The 20,434-nt window shown below is 39.6% G+C and overlaps 1 protein-coding gene across 1 annotated transcript in view; it reads left to right on the top strand.

The window, feature by feature from the left end:
* Window positions 1–7,148: 7,148 nt before the first annotated feature.
* Window positions 7,149–20,434, top strand: part of LOC104041997 (sodium channel protein type 5 subunit alpha) — a 34,555-nt gene continuing 21,269 nt past the window's right edge. Inside the window, exons 1-11 of the mRNA XM_064441831.1 lie at window positions 7,149–7,403; window positions 8,401–8,519; window positions 10,074–10,178; window positions 11,789–11,917; window positions 12,518–12,609; window positions 13,484–13,705; window positions 16,224–16,281; window positions 16,962–17,103; window positions 17,606–17,803; window positions 18,751–18,933; window positions 19,480–19,881. Coding sequence (XP_064297901.1) covers window positions 7,149–7,403; window positions 8,401–8,519; window positions 10,074–10,178; window positions 11,789–11,917; window positions 12,518–12,609; window positions 13,484–13,705; window positions 16,224–16,281; window positions 16,962–17,103; window positions 17,606–17,803; window positions 18,751–18,933; window positions 19,480–19,881 — 1,905 coding nt within the window. The remainder of the gene's footprint in view (window positions 7,404–8,400; window positions 8,520–10,073; window positions 10,179–11,788; window positions 11,918–12,517; window positions 12,610–13,483; window positions 13,706–16,223; window positions 16,282–16,961; window positions 17,104–17,605; window positions 17,804–18,750; window positions 18,934–19,479; window positions 19,882–20,434) is intronic.

The following is a 20,434-nucleotide window of genomic DNA, read 5'->3' as shown; positions in this document are numbered from 1 at the left end:
ACGAATCCAAACTTCAGATCTACAAAATGGCAAATCTGTGATACTTTTAGTGCATTTAGTACTTTCTGTTAATAGTAACAGTCCAAAATCCAGTCCATGTATTTCACTGCGTTCCTATAGCTTTTGTTTGTTATAGTCAAGTCTTATTAATACGAGCTAAAAGTTTATAGGACCATTAACCACATTAATGACATTTGAAACACTGCTTACACGTGTCAAGGAAAAAATCTGGTACATTGGCAGTCTGGCCTTCGCAACCCTAAATCTCAAATGCAAAAACCCAAGTTACTGTTTAGTAATTCCATCTAAATACAATTGCAGCAACTTTTATGTAGGTATCCTTAGCTTATTGCAAATTTGATGTAGTGAGAGCTTAGTTCTCATTCCTCAAAGGTTAAGAGAACTCAAATTCCATCTGCTTGTTGCAAAGCTTGAATATCCATAAAATCTGCGGATGGTTCAGTCCAGCACTATAGACTATATGCGGTTGACACAACTTGTCCCTCTCCTGGCTGCTAAATGGAACCTGCAGCACATGCTTCTTCCTTCCACTGTTGCTCCTTTAGCAGGACCCAGCCTGCCAAGCTTAGTGAAATGAATCAATTTCCCTTCCTCCTTCTCCTTTTCCTCCTTCTCTTCCCCACTTCATGGGGCTGAAACATGAGAAACTCACACTCTTGCTGTACTTCTTAAATCTGCCCCCAGACCAGCTGATATTTCTTGGTATGGCACTCCATTGTGCCATACCACTCGTTGGCAAGAAACACTCTATTTCACCCAGGGTGTCTAAGCACACGTAGTGTTCAGGTTAGGAGAGGGCTGAATCCTCACCTGCCTCTCCTTTTTGTTTTTTAAAACTCCACACCTAAGCTTTATTGCCCTGTCATCTGTGTTCAGCAACTTGTTGATCTTCTTGGTAACAGCATAGGAAGGAGGTTTTTGTCTCTGGTCTCTGTGCAATTGCCTCCATATGGTCTTATATGACTACAGCGTGGAGTGTCAATGGACTTGGATATCAACACGCTTTGATCACAGATATATGCAATTTTATGAGTTGCATGACTCTCCTGTACTGCAGCTCCAGTCATGCCATGCATATTCCTGGGCTGTGGGGTCCCTTGGGGTCTTCTCTACTCCCTGGATTCCTCATAGGTTGGAGAGATGGTCCTAAATTCTGGTGTTAGGTCATGGAGTTTCCCACTCTCCCAGAGTCTTCCTTTGTCCTCTTGTTACCCCCGCTATCCTTAGGTACAGGGCTGGGTAGGGAATCCCTTGTTGATGGCTACTCACTTCAAACTGCACTGTCATTGTGGGATTTGCTGTTGGCGCTCACAGTCTTGCTCTGGCTGCTTCTGAATGCTTCTGCATTTCTTGTTGACCAACAGGTTGTTTCTGTGGTTTGCCTACTTCCTTGGGCACACCAAAGCTACCAGTTAAAGTTCACAGGCTGTGTTAATAACTGTGCTGGTTATATCTAACTCATCCTAACTCCTACAGCAACAGACTAGTCTATGGTCATTAAAAGATTTTCAGCTCTTTTATCTCAGATTCCCACGCTCCACAGAGTTTCTTAACTTCCTCAGTGCTTGTAACTGGCCGTTTGACAACTTGTCAACTGACTGCTCAAGCACTTACAAGAAGTGATCTCTGCACAGACTCAAATTATTTATGATAGCAAAGTAGCTGAAAATTAGTCTGCCCTTACCATGCAAAAGAAAATATGACTAACGCTTCAGTAATTGCTAAGAAGGCTTGTCCTGTAACTAGTCATTAAGAAAGTAGTGTAATATAAGGCAGTCCTAGACTTTTTATGTGTTCACAGCCTGCTGGTGACTAATGATGTTTGCCCAGTCCTATCACTGACTGTAGAATTACTAATCTTTGGAAGTTTAGTAGTTGTCCATTAGTTGAGGCAGTGAGAATAGTAGGCCTAATGGATACAAAAGGGAAATTAATCTCATCTCACTTGAGACATCTCAGGTCATCAATTGTAGTCAACTGGCACTCTGAGATGTGATTCATTTCATCCCAAAAGAAATGTGAGAAGGTGTCTGAGATGCCTGCAGTGAGGTGAGAGCAATCCCACCCAAAGGGGCTTTCTAGATGAATGCTAACAGACTTTATCAGGTCTTTGTACGTTGCTTGGTGAATCTCCACACTGTTTAGTACCTTCGTTCCCCAGGGCTGGGGACTGTAAGCTGTAAAAAAAAAAAAAATTGAAAGAGTGAGATTTATCTCAGGATAAGTCTTCTTTCCTAGCCAGTGAAAACAATTAAAAATTGCATTTTTCTACACTCTTCATGTGTCTTAATCTATATGCTTCCTCATCATTTGCTGGTCTGTGTCCTCAGTTTTGTTGATTGCAAAGAGGGTATAGGGTAGCTGGATCCGCTGTTGCCATATCCCTTCATCCACATGCCATGTTGGGAGACTCAGAGGACCTGAGCTCTTGGCCAGGTTGTCTGGGCAAGGTAAACAAATTTTGGTGTTGAACCCAGAATATTGAAAGGATGATGCCACAGCTCATTTCAGGTAAGGTGTGATGTTCTAATGGTGGGAAACTAGTGAGCAAATATGCTGATCATTGTCTCCCTTGTCAATCTCAGTGGAGCTACACTGGGTGGTGTTATTCAGACCTGTGCATGTTTCTTGTAGGCTGCTCTAAATAGGTAGACTACATGGGCTGTAGTAGGCATAGTATTTGTTTTCCTTATATAGAGGCATTTTGTGGGGGAAATTGCCTTTTACTTTTCAAATGAATGCAAAATTTTATTTCTTTTTTATTATTACATTGGTGCATGGTGGGAGGACAAGAGGCAACGGGCATAAATTGGAACAAGGGGTCCAAATGGATTGAGACAGGCAAGTATTAGAATGGGTTGCTCAAAGAGGTTGTGCAGTCTCTGTCCTGGGAGACTTGCCTGGATAAAGCCCTGACCTTATGACTGCCCCATTTTGAGGAGCAGGTTAAACTAGAGATCTCCTGAGCTCTCTTCCAACCTGAATTATTCTATGATGAAAAAATTACATGTGTTAGTATACAAAAGTTATTTCCACACATGTTTTAAAGATCATTAAGACAATGACAGTTTGGTTTGATTAAATAATCTACCTCAAAATATAGACAAGTTTTTGAGGAAAGAACAGAACAGTTCTACAAAAGGTTTGAACTGCTGTTAACTAAATCTTTCCTTATTCAGTTCTAGAAGGATTTATCTTATCTGATGGAAATTCATGTGTAGAAAGATGTAACACAGCCCAAGTCTACCGTAGTAACTTTAGATGGTGCATTTGGCATGTCTTTCCAAGGTCCATATCGATGTTCTTGGTTCCTGAAATAATTACTGGAGATACAAACAGCTGGTTCAGCCCACAGTCCCTAACTTTGCTCCTCCAGTCATTGGATATTATCACTGAATAAGATGCAAAAGTATACAAAAATCAGCTACACTGAAGAGAATAAAATTTTGGTTGTTCCGATAGGACAAAGACTTTCTCATACCATCTTCAAACAACTGTTATTCCAGTTACTCACGAGATAATTTCTGTGCATATTATGAAAGCCTTTTTGTACCAAAGGGACAGTTTTAACAGACAAGAATTGCGATCATCCAAGCTAAAGAAAAAAAATGTAATAAGGTAATCATGGCCACTTTGGTCTTACTAATTACCTTGGTCATGCTGATCATAGTAACTGTCAACATGTTTTCACCTCTTTCCATAGCAGATTATGAAGCTAGGAAATCAAATAATTGAGAACAACTTTTATTCATTAAGTGAGGATTGAACTGGGGTGATGGTAATGGCAAGAAAAGGAGAGAAAACATCTTTGACAATAACTTTGTTCCCTATCTGTCACAATGAATATTCCTGAAGAGGAGAAAAACGTTTGGGAAAAAGCAGTCTTCCTTCAGAAAGCTATCTAGCTACACATTTTGGTATTTGAGAAATAATTCATAGAAAATGCATTCAATGGCTAAAAGAACAGATAATTTTTTGTTTGTTTGTTTTCTTATTATTCTTCAATCATCCTGATTTCATGCAGCATTATCTGGTCTTTAGTCAGTCAAAGGTTAAGAAAACTCTTAATTTTAAAGAGATGCTAAAAGTCACAGTATTTTGTAGGTATTTTAAATTCTTGAGAAAAGGCCAGAATGGTACTTTGTTGCTTCTCTGACATCAAGGGCAAAATGGTTTTGCATTGATACTTTTCATTTCTTTTGGTCAAATTGCTAATCTAACCCTGGTCATATAAAAAAATAAATACATCTCAGCTGCACTTTGTATGCTATCCTCTGTAAGACTATGGGTAAAAGAAATTATTTTGGGGGATAATTTTAAACATGCTTGAATGAATCAGGAACATTTTTCTGGATTACTCCATTTGTAATAATCATCAGATTTCATTCAGGACTAGGGTGAGTAGCTCAAAATTGCCCATGAATGAAAAATGTAGTTTAGCCTTCTACTCACAGAATCACAGAATCACAGAATCACAGAATCACAGAATCACAGAATCACAGACTGGCGGGGGCTGGAAGGGCCCTCTGGGGCTCACCCCATCCCACCCCTGCTGGAGCAGGCACACCCAGAGCAGGGGGCACAGGAACGTGTCCAGGTGGGGTGTGAATGTCTCCAGGGAAGGGACCCCACAGCCTCCCTGGGCAGCCTGTGCCCCTGCTCTGGCACCCGCACAGGGAAGGGGTTTGTCCTCATGTTCAGGGGGAACTTCCCGTGTTCCAGCTTGTGCCCGTGGCCCCTTGGCCTGGCGTTGGGCACCGCTGAAAAGAGTCCAGTCCCATCCTCCTGACACCCACCCTTCAGATATTCATAAGTATTGATAAGATACTGCATGGCTTGCAGCTGCCATCAATGGAAATTGTGCTACTAACACGTGAGACAGCAAGCACAAAACTTTATTTAATTTCCTTAATGTTTGTTCACGTGTGGAGCAATTTATAAAACCACCTGTACCAGGAAAGGCTCCCCTGCCTGGTTTCTAGCTCTGGCCAAGGACATGCAGACTCTGCGTGCCCTCATGCTTCTTCCTATTTCCCCATCCTTGGCTTTAGCCAGCAACATCTTATCTTCCTAGATTGTGATCTGCCCTCTAATAGTCTCGAGGGAGAACGGTGTGACAATCGAAAGTTTATTTTCTGGGATTTCAAAGGTGGTTTGATGTAAGAGAGGAGACAAAACTGCAAAGAAATCTGCAACAAACCCAGAATTTTAATGGCAATCTTTTGAGATCAGGTAGACTTTTATGGAAGTGCTGCGTGAAGGGCTGGGTTTGGATGATTTGGCACAAAGCAGAATAAAGTAATTATTGTATTCCCTCCATACATTGCACAGAAGTTGTGTTATTTCATGCATCATTCACAGCTCTCGTTACTGATACCACATCATCTAAATTGCTCTGAGCACCAACAAAACAAATACCACTTTGGCTAGCTGAAGACTTGAAAACTTGGGAGTGGATGTTATCATCTTCATTTTTAATATAACACTACACACAGCTTCCAGACTGTTAGCTTGATCTTGAAAAGTGTAAAATAATGAGTATTCTTGCCTGAATGTCCTATTTCTCCTCCAGAAATGTTGCTATTTTGTGCTGGAAGCAAGGCTGACTTTTCATATTTATAATTTTTTGTGCTTATTTAATGAGAGGCAGGCAGACTGCAAAAATGAAGAGATTTCACTGCAGTTTGCCACTGGCCTCCAGCTGTTTTTCAGTTCAGCAATGTGACAACTGAAATCATGTATCTGGGGAGAAGTGAAATGGCATTGCATGGTAGGAAAAGATACAGGGATTCAGCACACAGGCAGTAAAATTATCTAATTTCAGTAAAACAAAGCCTCTTGATTCAGGCTTTGTGTTTTCCTGGGATGTTGCATATAATGTCTGAAAGGAAAGGTGAAAGAGCAGGTCATCTGGCACTTGTTCAGCAAGGACAGATTAAACTTCCCAAGATAAGCTCTGACTGCTAGTTCAGGAGTCAGCTTTGAAAGACACATTGCAGTGGTGGTGGCAGCTGCTGGATGGAAAGACGTGGCTGTGTGTCTCTAATGTGATCTTCTTCCCCGCAGACTCAGCAGTGATCCATCCTGGCTAAAGTCCTCGACCAGATGGGATCATTTCAGAGTCTGCAGGTGGGACTGCACTGGCTCAGTAGCTCTGTGACTCTGTACTGAATCAACAGCGTCACCCTAGAGGGCATAATCAAAGAAAATTAGAGAAATCTCCCTACAGAGCCTCTGAGTGAGTTTAGCACAAGGGTGCAGGTCTGCACCGTCTTACTCTGTGTACCATTTTCAGTATTTTCACTGTCAATACATGTGCACTTCATGGCCTTGCTTTGAAGCTTTTCACAGTGTTAAGGTAGAAGGTTGGGTTTACTGTACTGCCAAAATATGGACTGAGGTGGCATTTAGTTGAATGGATTCTACCCAACACCTTACCAAAATTCTCCTTTAAATAATGCAAAGTATCTTTCTAGTATAATATCACTTTCCTTGTTCTGACAAGTGGACATAAAATATAAACTTTGTGCTTGATACTTATCACATCAAGAATTTTTGTCCACTATGTCAGTACTGACTCTCTGGGTCATGAATTAAATCTTCTAATGCTTGGACACTGCTCCTTCCTGCACTGGCACCACCAGGATGGGTTATCCATTCGAGTATTTACATCTGCACTGGTTAATTTAATACTTGGTCCTTCTGTTACAGACACAGTTTCTACATGTTTGATGTTGCTGCAGTTTGATGGGTTTTGCTGTCCCATTTCCAAATACTGGGTTAAACCAGTGCCTTGGGTTTTTTTCCTGAAAAACAGCTCAAGAGCATTTAGGAAAACACATGTCTTAAATGAGGTGCTCTAAATATACTCTTAAGTTTAGAGGTCTGCCTACATCCTATAAGATACACATAATTTTAAAAAATACTGAGCGGGCATCTCACTGGAAAAGGTATGGATCGTACCTTTTTTATTTTTTCTCTTTAACAGCTGACGGTCAGAAAGTTATTAGCTATGCATGGGCAACCAGTTGTTTAATTTTCATAACTTACCTGTTTTGGAGTTACTTGACTTTTTACTTGTTTCTATTATTTGGACAGAATTAGTGACAGGAAGAGAAGAATGAAAAATGGCCGAGTTCTTACTGCCTGGTACCAACAACTTCCGTAAATTCACTTACGAATCCTTGGCTGCTATCGAAAAGAGAATTGCTGCCAAGAGGAACTGTCGAAGAAATACTACAGACCAGAAAGCTGAGGAGAAACCACGTCCTCAACTTGACCTAAAAGCTTTCCAGAAGTTACCAGCTCTCTATGGAAATCCTCCTCCAGAGCTCATTGGGGAACCACTGGAGGATCTCGACCCATACTACAAAGATCGTAAGGTTAGAGCCAACCAAGATGCTTCGATTTTAATGTGTTTTGTTGTGTTGCTCTAAGAAGTGTTTATGTGAACGATCTATCAAACAGTTTTGCTCACATCCCTTCAGAAAAACTGTCATCCCTTTCTAGGTTATAATAACACAGGCAGTTGACACAGCTGAAAGACATGCTGTAATCTTTAAAAAAGCTTCATTTTGAATAATAGGAATTAAATAATATGAAATTGATTAATGTTTGAATCAGAATGGAAGCAAAAATATGGATAAAGGGAGAAAAGGGGATTTTGAGTCAGTTCTACAAGAAATGATAATAATTGTGTAAATTTTATTAAATTCCATGGTTTGAAATGATGTGTTCCTTTCTATATCAATGCTTATGCTCCACTTACATGTACAATAGTCACCTATGTATAAAAATTATTTTAAAACATTTCCTGATGAATCATTAAAACCTACTTATTCAAGCTCCATATTCTAGTCATGAACTGTTGAAGAATATGATTTTTCGTTGAAGAACAGAGAAATGGGGATTAATCCATTGGAAATTACGCTTATTGCTTGAGAAATGGTTAACACTGTGAACTAATTTCTACAGTCGTAGAGCTAGAGGTTCGCTATCAACAACAGCAAATAATGACAAAGGCTGTAATTCTTCCTTCCACCTCTGTATATCTTAACTCAACGAGAGGTTCTATTTTTTTTAAAAGCATAGTCATAAACAAGATTAATTCTCTGCACAACTCTTTGGAAGTCCCAAAGTTTAAAAAGGAATTTCATGCTGAGGATTTTTTTGCAGCTTGACAGTTAATGGGTATTTATTCTTTCACCAGATTATGATTAAAAGATAGCAAAATATTACAAAAAGTCTTCTCATTTAATCATACAGACTAAAGTTAAATCAAGTTCTTGCTCATCACTGATACAAAAGTATATAGCACAAAAATATGTTCTCTGTTCAACTTCCTGAAACTTTACTTCATGTTTCTTTATTTTTTAAAAGATTTTCATAGTGCTCAACAAACAGAAAACAATCTTCAGATTTACTGCTACACGTGCCTTATGGATCCTCAGTCCCTTCCATCCAATCCGAAGAACAGCAATTAAAATTTTAATACATTTATATCCTTTTGTTGGCTTCATTCACTCTTTTTGATTGTGAAATCCTACATAAATCCGGTGCTTTTGTATTTCAGAGCAGATTACTTCCAAATTACTGTTTTCTTGGTGCTCTTGTGCTACTTAGAAATAAATATTTTTTGTGTTTACTGGGGGTATTGAGGCCTGATTTTCTACAGATCTGTGTTTTGAGAATGATCTCTAATATTGATATCCTTGTTGCATAAACAAGTATCTCATGCCAAAGCCTTTCTCAGTGAGAAGACTAGTAAGATCTCTATCCTCTTTCCCATCTTCTGTTTACCCAAACTGTAGGAATTAAATTCAACATGTGCCAAAGCTGATCAGCCGTTGGCCAACTTTAAGAAGAAAAAGGCTGCGATAGGCAGGCTCACATATGAAAACACATGGAAAGAAAAATTATGCAAACTTAGTTTCTTTAGGAAATCAGATTTTAAAATATATCTTTGGTATATGAATGTGAAAATTTCCAGGGATGCCATTGCAGGGAATGCCTTTGGAATATAAAGGTAGTATAGATCCCACCTCATACATCAAATTTAGGGAAGAGGGATCACTAGTGTATTGCTCCAGTTTGGCACTGGGCAATGAGGCCAGAGTAATAACGCTGTTGCTCGAGGCTGAATCAGGCCCAGGGCAGAGTTGGAGGTGTTGATTTTAGGCTTCCCGCCATCCCCTGGCTGTGTGGTGCTGAATTAGCTGCAATGGGTCTGAAGTTGTCATCGTAGGAGGGTACAGACCTCCCTGGAGGGTGATGCCTCTCGTCTGAGGCTTTCCCGGGCAGCAGGTTGGCTGATGTTGGCATTTCAACACTAGTGGTCCAGCTCCTCAGTTTGTAACAGTTTGACCCTGCTTAGAGCTAAAACCAGGAGACTTTTTGTGGGGATGGAGCAGATGGATGGCAGAAAGGCTAGATGCCTTTCCCATGGACATCGAACTCCTGGATTGCCAAAACATGTGGTATGACACAAGGCATGGGATTCAGCGCCAGAGCCAAGTGCTGAAGCTTAGGTGTCTACACGTGAGCTAGACGCCCAAGTTCCTGTTTATCCCCTGTAGTCAGCAGGTCACAGAAGGCAGCTGGGCAGCCCCAAGAGTTGGCTAAACATAGTCTTTCGAGACCACTGCAAGTATGCTGGCAGACTTCACAGTGTCCCTTCAGAAGACCGCAGGTCTGCCAATTTAGAGCCAGCTTTTGGCTTTATCTGTGAGACCGTGGGCAAGTTTTTAACTTTTATATATAAAATGAAACCAAAAATACATCCTTCCTCCCACTCTTTGAGTGGTCGAGGATCCTTTCACCAAGTGTGCAATGCTTAGAGCAGCAGATCTCTAGCCCATACAGAAGACCATGTGCATGAATAACAACAGAAGTGTGTTGTCATATAATATGACTCAAAATCAGTAAATACATGGGCATGGTCTTCTTACATGTGCTTCAAACTCAAAACCAGATGCTACATCTATGACCGACAGAATATCTAGTTACATTTCTGAATCACTGTCTTATTCTTTGCCTTCACTCCCGTGACTTACATTATTCACTTTGTTTATCATGTGCACTATTATAACTAATTGTGTATTCATGGCTCTGAATGAGTCCTCTAAGGCTTCCGCATCTCCATGGAACAAATATGTTGAGTAAGTATCTGTGGGTACATATGTTTTTTAATTCTGTAGTTATATTGAATTATTGAGACTTGCTGCCTTCACTCAGAATAGTTTATGGGGGATTTAGAGGGAAAGTTGCCTGTGTTAGGACTTTGTATTTTTTTTTCTTTGAGGGAGTATTTTTGTCTTTAAACCCAGTAACTACAAAATTTGTGGTGTTATAGGAGAGACAAGTGTAGAATAAGTTCCACTGTTGAACTAGCTTCATGTCTGTCCTACTGCTCCAGTTTGTTACCCCGCTTTCTGAAGTTACTCAGTAATTATTTGCTTTTTATCCAGATACATTTCCCACTGTTGCTGACACTGATGAAGCACATCAAGAGCTGCTGTCTTTAAAAATCCTTTCTAATACTATTGAAATGCTGAGTTTTGCTCTAATAAAATGTTCTGTCAGCAGCTACAGGCCTGCAGGACGCTGTTACAAAATAAAGCCATTATTTTCAACGCTGCCAACACTTGAAATGTTAAATCACAATAAATTCGTGCCTTTGTAGTCACACTTAATCTGGATAATCTCATGGGGTTTTTTGGGGTTGGTTTTTTGTTTGTTTGTTTGTTTTGTTTTTTTTTTTTTTTTTTTTTAAAGAATATTTCAGCTCTCACTTTTCAGTTTGGCCTCAAAATGTTAGAATACAAACCCTGATAACCCTAACACCTAACGCAAAGGAAAAGATTCCAAAATACTTAGTTTTATAAAAAACTCTCAAATTATTTCTATCTCGTGTTACATGACACTGAAACAGCTGGGAATGGCAAATCCCCATGCAGGCAGGAGCAAGACTCCGCATGGTATTAATATACGTTTCTCCAGAAGATGCTGGGATACTTCCCTACTTATGACAGCATAAAGGTTAGATAAGAGTTTTATCTGCTGTTGGCATCATAACTACTGTTCAAATGCATTTCAATAATAATTTCAGAGTGCTTCTTTCCAAATGAAAAGGGAAGCACTACATCCATATAATTTCTTAGCGCATTTGCTGACTACCAAATGAAAGCCTTCAGAATTCCATAGGGAGATCGCTCTCTTGTTGAAATGATAAGTGCACTCAATAAGCCCAGAAGAGCTTTTACTGATAATTTTCCATTAATAAGAATAATTGCCATCTTAAACTGAAAATCCTGTACTTTTGCATTTCTCTAAGTGTTTTAAGCTTTCTGCACAGAAATGGGTGCTCTGTGCCCAGAGTAAATAATACACAGCATATCACATATTCACTTGGCCACTTGAAACCAGAGGAAGATAAAAATTTTGATCTTTTAGCAAGTAGCTAGGAGCTTTTTGTTTCTCAAATTATGGGGACTCGCATGAAAGAGTTTGAAAAAAATGGTTGAATGCCAAACACCCCCGTCGCAGGCGTGCGCGTTAATAGCCACGTCCAGATTGCAGTCAGCTACTGTCTCAGACTCCAGATGAGTCAGACACTGATAGAATATGCTGAAATCAACAGCAGTCTTTCCCTTACTTCTCTGAAGTGTTGGCTTTGTTTCTTGGCCTGGACAGTAAATAGTCTGACTGTGTCTCTTCCGTTAATTGCTAATATTGCTGTTTACCTTTGGCGCCTTTCTCCTTCCCTTAGATTTACTTTCACTGGCATTTACACTTTTGAGTCACTCATAAAAATATTGGCAAGAGGATTCTGTCTAAATGAATTCACTTTCCTTCGAGATCCCTGGAACTGGTTGGACTTCAGTGTTATCGTTATGGCGTAAGTTGGGACATATAAAATATGGATTACCTGTGCTTGCGCTCTGCATTTGAAGTTCATGTTGCTGTGCTGCAAAAGGCCGTCTGCGGGACAAAAAAAAACCCGGTGCGTCCTAAATGCATCTGAAACTATCTAAGACATTGATTCTTCCCCTTGTTTTGTCACTCACTGTATAACAACAATGTATGTATGAGTCTTTCAAGAAGGGAATAGAGCTGTGCAGAGCAAGACGTACGCTGCGGTGAGTGCACGTGAACGGGTGCTTTTCAGTCAGTGAAATGTCACAGCTGGGCTGCAAACACAGACATACTGATCCTGAGAATGGATGATTTTGAGTGTTATCTTTGTTTATATTTTAAATGCATGATGCAGAGGCTGACATAAAAGCAGCTGTGCACAAGCCAAGAGTTACCTCACAAGGAAACCCTCATAATCAAGGGATGGGTTCCTATTTTAGAGTCGTCAGACAAACCCTTGATACGTAGTTTATTAAAACTTAAAACATGCTCAGAAGGGTTGACAGTTAAGAATGACCACTGTAAAATAATTGCCCTGTTTACTCCATTGAACCATTTGATGTATCACGTCCTGACTTTACAGGTACGTGGGAGCATTTAGTAACTTGGGGAGCGTGTCGGTCCTTCGGACTTTCAGGGTTCTGAGAGCTTTAAAAACCATTTCGGTAGTCCCAGGTAAGAAACCCTATTGGCTGAATATTTTCTTCTGCTTACAACTGATTCATTGCTCCAATCAAAATGTTGGCTTTTGCCTTTTTTTATTATTTTCTTTTTGTTTTATTTTTAGTTTCTGTATCTCTCATTGATTGCAGACGCAGCTGCATTTGTGGACACAAATAATGTCTCAGTTCACCTGGACCAACCAGAATAAATAAAGCATTAGAAACATTCTCGTATTTCATTTATTTTCATTATGCCTTTAAAGATCTTCTTAACATTTTATAATGTCAGTTTTGCAGACTATTCTTCTAACTGGTCTATGCATTATGGTTCAACAGGAACACCTCTGGTGACTGAAGGGAGTTTACTGTTAATCATCCAACATCACGCCCAGGAAAACAGCTTCTTTTTCACTTTTCCTTTAGTTATAAAGTCAGTGGATCCTTTCTCATGATGAAATACAAATTAAGAACCAGTAGGGTGCCTCTGCCTTCTCTTTCTTGTCTTTTTGATCGTAGCAATTATTGTTTCCAGTGTTTCCAATTTCTTCACAGATTATCAGTGTTGTAAATTTCATTTAAATCATGCATATTACTCTTTCTGGATAAGAAAAACTAGACTATCTCTGGTTCCTCATCCTTCCCTAAATATTTTACAGGGATTAAAGGAACACCTGGAAATTGTAGGGTCAATAAAATGAGGAAAAATATATTGTTCCCATATTGATTACTCTTTCATGCAAGCTATACCTGCATTGCAAATATATTTGCCACTTATTATGTAGTAATTTTGGTACCTTGGTTGTTAGACATTGTTTTAACTCTAATCAAGTATGACATATGAGTCTCAGTTTTTCATCCTGTTTTTCCTTTCTATATTATCTTCCTAGGCCTCAAGATTATTGTAGGGGCACTTATCCAGTCTGTTAAGAAACTTGCCAATGTGATGATCCTGACAGTTTTCTGCTTGAGTGTCTTTGCCCTCATAGGCCTCCAGCTTTTTAAGGGCAATCTAAGACAAAAGTGTATCAGAAACTCTACAGAGTTCAGGGAAATACCTCATTCCCTTAAGAAAACATGGGAAACCTATGAAATGTTTGCTAACGATACAGGTAATTTTCTCCTTAATTCTTTTTTAGATGATAGTGTAGAGACCTATGCACGCATGTATGGTTATACATGATGTATATTTATTATTAATAATTAATCAAAAACTAATAAGTTAATAATTATTTTATATTATATCAAGAAATATAATTACTAATAATATATTAATATATAATTAAGATTATTAATTAAATGCAATTATGATAATAATATATGAATACATATTACTGCTGTAAATGACAATTATATTTTGATGATTGATATTTTGGTGAGTAACAATGTGATAATGGCCTTTACATTGCCAGAGCAACTTGCAGGCATCCAGGAATACACCCCTTCCCTTCATTATAAGAAAAAGCACTCCCAAATTTTCCAGTAATGTCCAGCTCTGATTCCCAGAATGACATGGCAATAACTGAAACGTGCATTAGCTCATTCTCTGCTGCAATTCCCTGAAGTTCATCTTTTACTACATGCTGAAGAGTCCGTATGTCTTCATTTTGCCGCCCAGTAAAGTACTCTTCAGCTTGAAACAGAAGAATCCGTTTAAAAGTCAAAGTTACTTTCTTCGTCACATCATATGTATCTGATATATGTGGCATATAGTTTATGTTTTATATAAAATATATATAACATACATCTTTCATGTATACATCTTGACTGAGGCTGCTGATGGAAGCATAGAGCAGAGATCTGAAATGCACCGAAGCATTCTCAGAGGAAGAGCAAACGTAAGATGCAATTCGGAAGGGAAAAGCCTCAATATGCATGAAAAAAACACACTCAAAGTAAACAGTATCTATGCCGGAATTATGAAGACCGCTTCATCACTGAAGAAAATCTCCACCAGCGAGTTCAGACATTGCAGTAGTTATATAGGGAGAAAAACATTCTCCCAGGGAAAGTTGAGATACATAGAAAAGCCACACAGGATTGCTGCTTGTGTACGCTCTGTGCGAGGGACTTGTGCAGACAGGATTTCTTTAATAACTTCAAAGGCCAGGGGCAGTAAGTCTTAATATGCATGATTTTTGAGAAAAAATTTTTGCAAGAAACTCTTGCACTTACCCAAAACCACACATAAGAAGAAAGCCATTTAAGTGTACAGAATGTTGCTCAAATCATAACTGAAAGCAAACTTCAAAAGAAACCAGTGACTAGAGTAGCACACAGGAGACCATGGATGTGACAAACTTTGGCTAAAAACACTGGTTTTCCGTGCTGAAGAAACAGGAAACAAAAACATTTACTTTTGTTTGTTTGTTTAATGCAGAACATTGCAGCTGTATAAAGGGAATGGCCTAGAGAAAGTAGGGCTCAAGAAATTAAAAATCTGTGTTGCTTCACAAGCTTTGTCTTGTTCACATCCTGTGCCATACCCCTCATGTGCGGGGTGATTTGCCACGATGGCAATAGAGATAGGAGGGCCCAGACGGGTTTAATGAAAGCTAGATGAATTTCCTACATGATTTAGGACTTACAGCACTGTAAGACCAGTTTTCTATTAAATGATTTTTTGGATCTTTTTTATGGGATGCTTTGTATATTTTTTTACGGTCCTGACTTTGTGTGAAGTTCCCGTCCCCAACATGGAGAGCTACATGTTGTTATGATTCTCTGAAGCTCAATCACTGAATCTTCTTAAAAAAATTTGGGTGGGAAGTAGCCCACAATGTGACTCATTCCTTTATGGTGTATTTACATGGTACAGTACGGCTGATACTAAGGATTCCTGCTGGCTCTGGATCATGCTGACTTACCTGATGAGCACAGCTGAGGTTTGAGAAGCACCAGGAAGTCCTGAGACCCCAGGATAATAAACCCACGTCTTAATGGGGCTCGTTAGTTGTTAGTGCTAAAGCTCTTACTTTCAGCTTGCTGATAGCTCAGGCATTGGAGTAACTCATGCTAAGAGAAATAGGGGAAGAGGACAAAAAGGGCACAGCTCCAACATCCTAATGGACAAACCTGTGTTTCTCAACTCAGCAGGGTTAGGACCTGCTGTCTGGCTCAGCAGAGCAGTGACATGGCATACTGACACTGCCAAATACTCCTTCTTCCTCCTCAAACTAGGATTGTTTTCATTGCTTATTGGAAACAGAAGTGGTCCGTGCTACCCCAAATGATGTTTGTAAGCTGTTCTGGAGAGGGCTAATTGCTACAGGCCAAAACTGTGTCAGAGTTTGTGCTGACGGTTACCAAACCAGGGCCTGTGCTTGAGCCTGTGCCTCCAAGTCTTGATTTCTTTTATGCAGATGTGGCCAAAGTGATAATATATTTTTTTAAAAATTCTGTTTTAAGGCCTGCCTTCAGCCTGAAATTTGTGCATACAAGTGTGCACTTTATAAACAAGGACAGGACATCTTGCAATCTGGTGCAGTTACTGTGAGTGTGGAAGACCTGTCTAGGTGTGTGCACATACACTTGCAGGTCACTAATTACTCATCCCTACTTACTTTAAAGGATAGAGGATTCAGGCTAAAAAGTGCTTTGTTTTTAAATTTTCTTTCCCTTTTTTTATAGCATACTTTGCTAAGAAAGAGGGCACCTCAGATATTTTGCTATGTGGTCCTGGTGCTGGGTAAGTGCGCTTAAGAATATCTCTTCTTTGGAAGTTCTCTCTGCCTCAGTGCTTCTGTATTTGCTCAGTCATATGAGACAAAAGCAGAAATTCCAGGCTTTCCTTGAATGCAGAAACAGGAACACAGACGAAAAGTATAGTAAACAGTCAAATAATTTACTACTTCTAGGGAATGAACCATGAATGTGCAGTTGGTTTATTCAGGTCTAAATTCCTCTGAGCCTTTCCAGAAGTGCTGCCTTTCTCTTCCTCATGGATGTAGGAGAGGACTGAAGCATGAAGGATCTCAGACATAGCACAGGACAGACACACAGACACACCCTTATCTATAAAGGCTGATGAGCGTTAAACTGGGAAAACAAAACATGGATTTCAGAGGGCAGGTTTAGGCAAGGAGGGAGACGGGGCTGCTTTGCACTGAGAGGCAGGAGATGAGGACTGGTGATGAAGGACAGGTCCTGGGTTGGTGGTCTGCTCCAGCCTGTCTTCTTCCTTTGTTGATGGGTTGTGGGTACTGCTTTTTCCATGCCACTTTCCAGTCACTACTACCTGGAGCAGAAGACCGGCTTTCAATCTAATAAAATGCAGAACTGAATAATAATCAGGACTCTCACATAAGCTCAAGGTTTCCTTGGAATCTGCATCGTTAAAAGAGCTTCACTTTCTATTATTACTTCTAGGGTCTGTCCTCCAGACTATAAATGCTTGAAAATTGGGCCAAATCCTGATTACGGTTTCACTAGTTTTGATACGTTTGGCTGGGCTTTTCTTTCATTATTCCGCCTGATGACACAGGACTACTGGGAGCGTCTGTACCAGCAGGTACCAGCTTTGTGCATAGTTCAGAACCAGTCTTCCAGGGAGAGCAATAGCTGAAGCAGATAGTGTGTAGAGAGGACAAGAAACCTCAAATAAAAGCAATAGCTGCAAGTCATTGAGACCAGATCCTCCCTTCTTGCATCCAGCAAGCTGTGACTCCTTGAAAAGGGATGCCGAAGCACTTCCCAGAAATAGCCCTATTACCCTACTGGTTTAGGGACTCAAAAAAAAGTACTAAAAGGGTCCTGTATTGTCCTTCAAAAATACAAGAACATCTCCTTTGTCATCCTCATGGAGTGTACGATCAGTGATTCTTAGGTGGTGGTATAGGAAGAGGGAGAAAGAGGGGGAAGAAGGGCTAAGGAAGACATATTTCCATTTCAGCTTCCTAAAGCATTGTGTCTAGGAAGCTGAGTGCTTCTAAAGATTTTGGAGACACATTGAAAGCCTATTTGTTTTGGGTTTTTTTATGGTAATTTTTATCTCTGGGGTGTGTTGCTTACAGACCCTCAGAGCTTCTGGGAAGGTGTATATACTCTTCTTCATGCTGGTCATCTTTCTGGGCTCATTTTATCTAGTCAACTTGATTCTGGCTGTAGTAACAATGGCATACGAAGACCAGAACAAGGCCACCATTGCTGAAACAGAGGCAAAGGAAAGGAAATTTCGTGAAGCCATGGAATTATTACAGAAGGAGCAGGAGGTACGTAAATTGTTCCCTTGCAATCATTAGTCTCGGTGCTCTGTTGTCAGTCATGTAAGAAAAAGCATCACTCCTTGTGTACAGCTGTATGCAGTAGTCACTCATGGGGACATGAGCAAAAGATAATGTATTGAAAATAGTGATTCCTAGAGCTACAGGAGCAATTCCTTGTTCAGCTCTGTATTTTTCCTGTGAAAAAATGAATTTTGTTGTGGATAATAAACAATAAAGGTTGCTGTTACTGTAAGAAAAATAGTATTTTAAAATCTGGAAAACGTAAAATTCCATGGGCTAGCAGTTTCCAAAAGAAAATTTAGTTGTTTTTTAATTTTTCTTCTATTTTATCATTGTGGACTGCTGAGTAGAGAAATATACAGTAATTCCATTGATCAACAGCATTGATAATGGAGCCAAAACCTATTGTAGTTGAATGAAAAGTCTCTTGGTAACTTAAATGGCTTAGAAGCTTCTGGAATAAAATACTCCTGTGCTTTGAAAATATTGTCCTAAATTCAGTACGGGCAGGAAAGGCAGCCACCTTTCCTGCAGTCCCAAGGATCCCCCATGAGAAGAAAGAATTTTTATACTGTTTGAGCTTTTATTTGGGGAAAAGGATATATTTTACAGCATTATTTTCAAACTGAGTATTTTTATTGTAAGCAAATCTGCCATATGGAGGAATAGGAGCTATAATGTGATTATTTTGCCCCTGGCAGGCCCAATACATGTGATCATGTAACATACTGCAAATAGCAAATGGTTCAGTGCTCCATATGCTGGGGAAATTCTCTTTCTTTTAGTGTTATCACATACTGGAAGATTTTTAATGAGTTTTGTGAAACACAAATTGTTAGGAGGAAATCATATAGAGCACAGAAGTGTTTTCTTTCTGCTTTTATTCAAAGTACCCAGCAAAAATACCATCCATGTTTTTTATTTAATTTCAGTCATTGGCTGTTAAAGGAATTGATATCCTGTCACTTAGCTCCTTTGAAGCCTCTTCTCTGTCTACCAAGGAAATCAAAGAAAGAAGCAATAGGAAAAAGAGAAATAAGTCCTTGGGGATAGAAGATAATGAAGAAGAACAACAGTTCCCCAAGTCACAGCCCACAGACAATCAACGAAAGTTGGTAATCTATTGTCTGAATCTGAGATCCTTACAGCTTTTCCAATTTTAAATCTAAATTAAATTGCTTGAAAGCACAAACCAAATCCTATTAAACACTGATCACTCTTAAGTCTTTATTTTACCAGCCTTTTGGGATAAGGAAGAATTATATGTAAAATTTCATTTGGAAACAAAATATTATAAACAAAGGATGGAAGGAAATTTTTAATAACAGTTAAAATACATTTTCTGTAACACTGAGGAACAGAAAAAAAGTGAATGACTCTCAGAATTTAACTTTTGTGCCATCATTCTCTGTTAAAAAAAATCTTACTTAAAATATAAATATAAAGCTTATCACAAAAATAGCTGCTACAGCTGGTAGGATTTTATTATCTGCCTTTTAAGTCTAAGCAAAATTCCTCCTGAAAAATCTAAGCTAAATAAGAGTGTTGGAGTTGATATGGTTGATAGGAAATGTTATGAATCCCTAAACATATATGGCTTCCCGAAATCTTCTCTATGATATTATGCCTTTCTCTCTTTATTCCTTTTACTGGGCTTTTAGTCTTTACTTGGCTTGGTGTATGGTCGCAACGCAAATCACGTGAAACATAGACTTAGCCACGGGAGCGTGTTCAATTTCCAAATACCTGCTTTAGAAGTCGATTCCAGGATGGATTTTGGTGATGAAGAGACCCGCAGTGCTGGGGAACACGAAATCCAGTGTCGGCCGCTGTCGGGCACGCAGATGGGGAGACGCTCCAGCATGCAAAGTCAAATGAACCACAGCTCTCACCCCGCTACCCCAAACTGCGTGCAGGGCAGCAAGTGGGCTAACGTGGACGACTGCAATGGGATGATTATGGCGATGGGAGGAGGAAGCAGCAGGGTACACAGCCTAGATCCAGTGTCTTCTGAAGGAGCAATGCTTCCACCAGTAATGGAAGACCCAGCAAAGGGTGCTCTGGTAAGCAAAAGATGTTATTTTAGGTATATACTTCATATTATGGTTTCTCCATAAGTGGCAGGTTTTTCTTGTCTTAAGAGTTTCAGTGAAGTGGCAAACAGCGACGTAAAATGAAGTATATCGGTGTGGGGTGATGTGTCATGGTGATGTCAGTAGAAAGTGGTTTTTAATAGTCTGATGAGTTCCCAAAAACTAGAGTTCATTTCTTCAGCAATCATGTTATAAACCCTATTTTTCTGCTACGCACAACATGCACTAGCATACATTTGAAGGTTCCTAGTGCTGGAATTACAAGTCACCAAAGAATGTTTTTATCCTATACCCTGTCCAGGGGGTAACTTTGAGGTAACTCTCCTTCACAGCACCCTTAGCATCGCACAGAAGCTTTGTCTGTACATTCCCCCAGTGGGTAGAGATGCTTTTCTACCAGTTTATTCCCTCATCTCTCTCCTTTTCCATTAGTCCCTGGAATATTTCCTAGGCCTATTTCCCCTCATACACTTGCTCCCAAGGTTTGTGCTTGCCCTGTTGCTATTACGTGCTTGCAAGATCC

This window comes from Phalacrocorax carbo, chromosome 2 (assembly GCF_963921805.1).
Source record: "Phalacrocorax carbo chromosome 2, bPhaCar2.1, whole genome shotgun sequence".
NCBI classification, from domain to species: domain Eukaryota; kingdom Metazoa; phylum Chordata; class Aves; order Suliformes; family Phalacrocoracidae; genus Phalacrocorax; species Phalacrocorax carbo.
The sequence above is the reverse complement of the archived record's forward strand: the minus strand, read 5'-3'. Positions and strand labels throughout refer to the sequence as shown.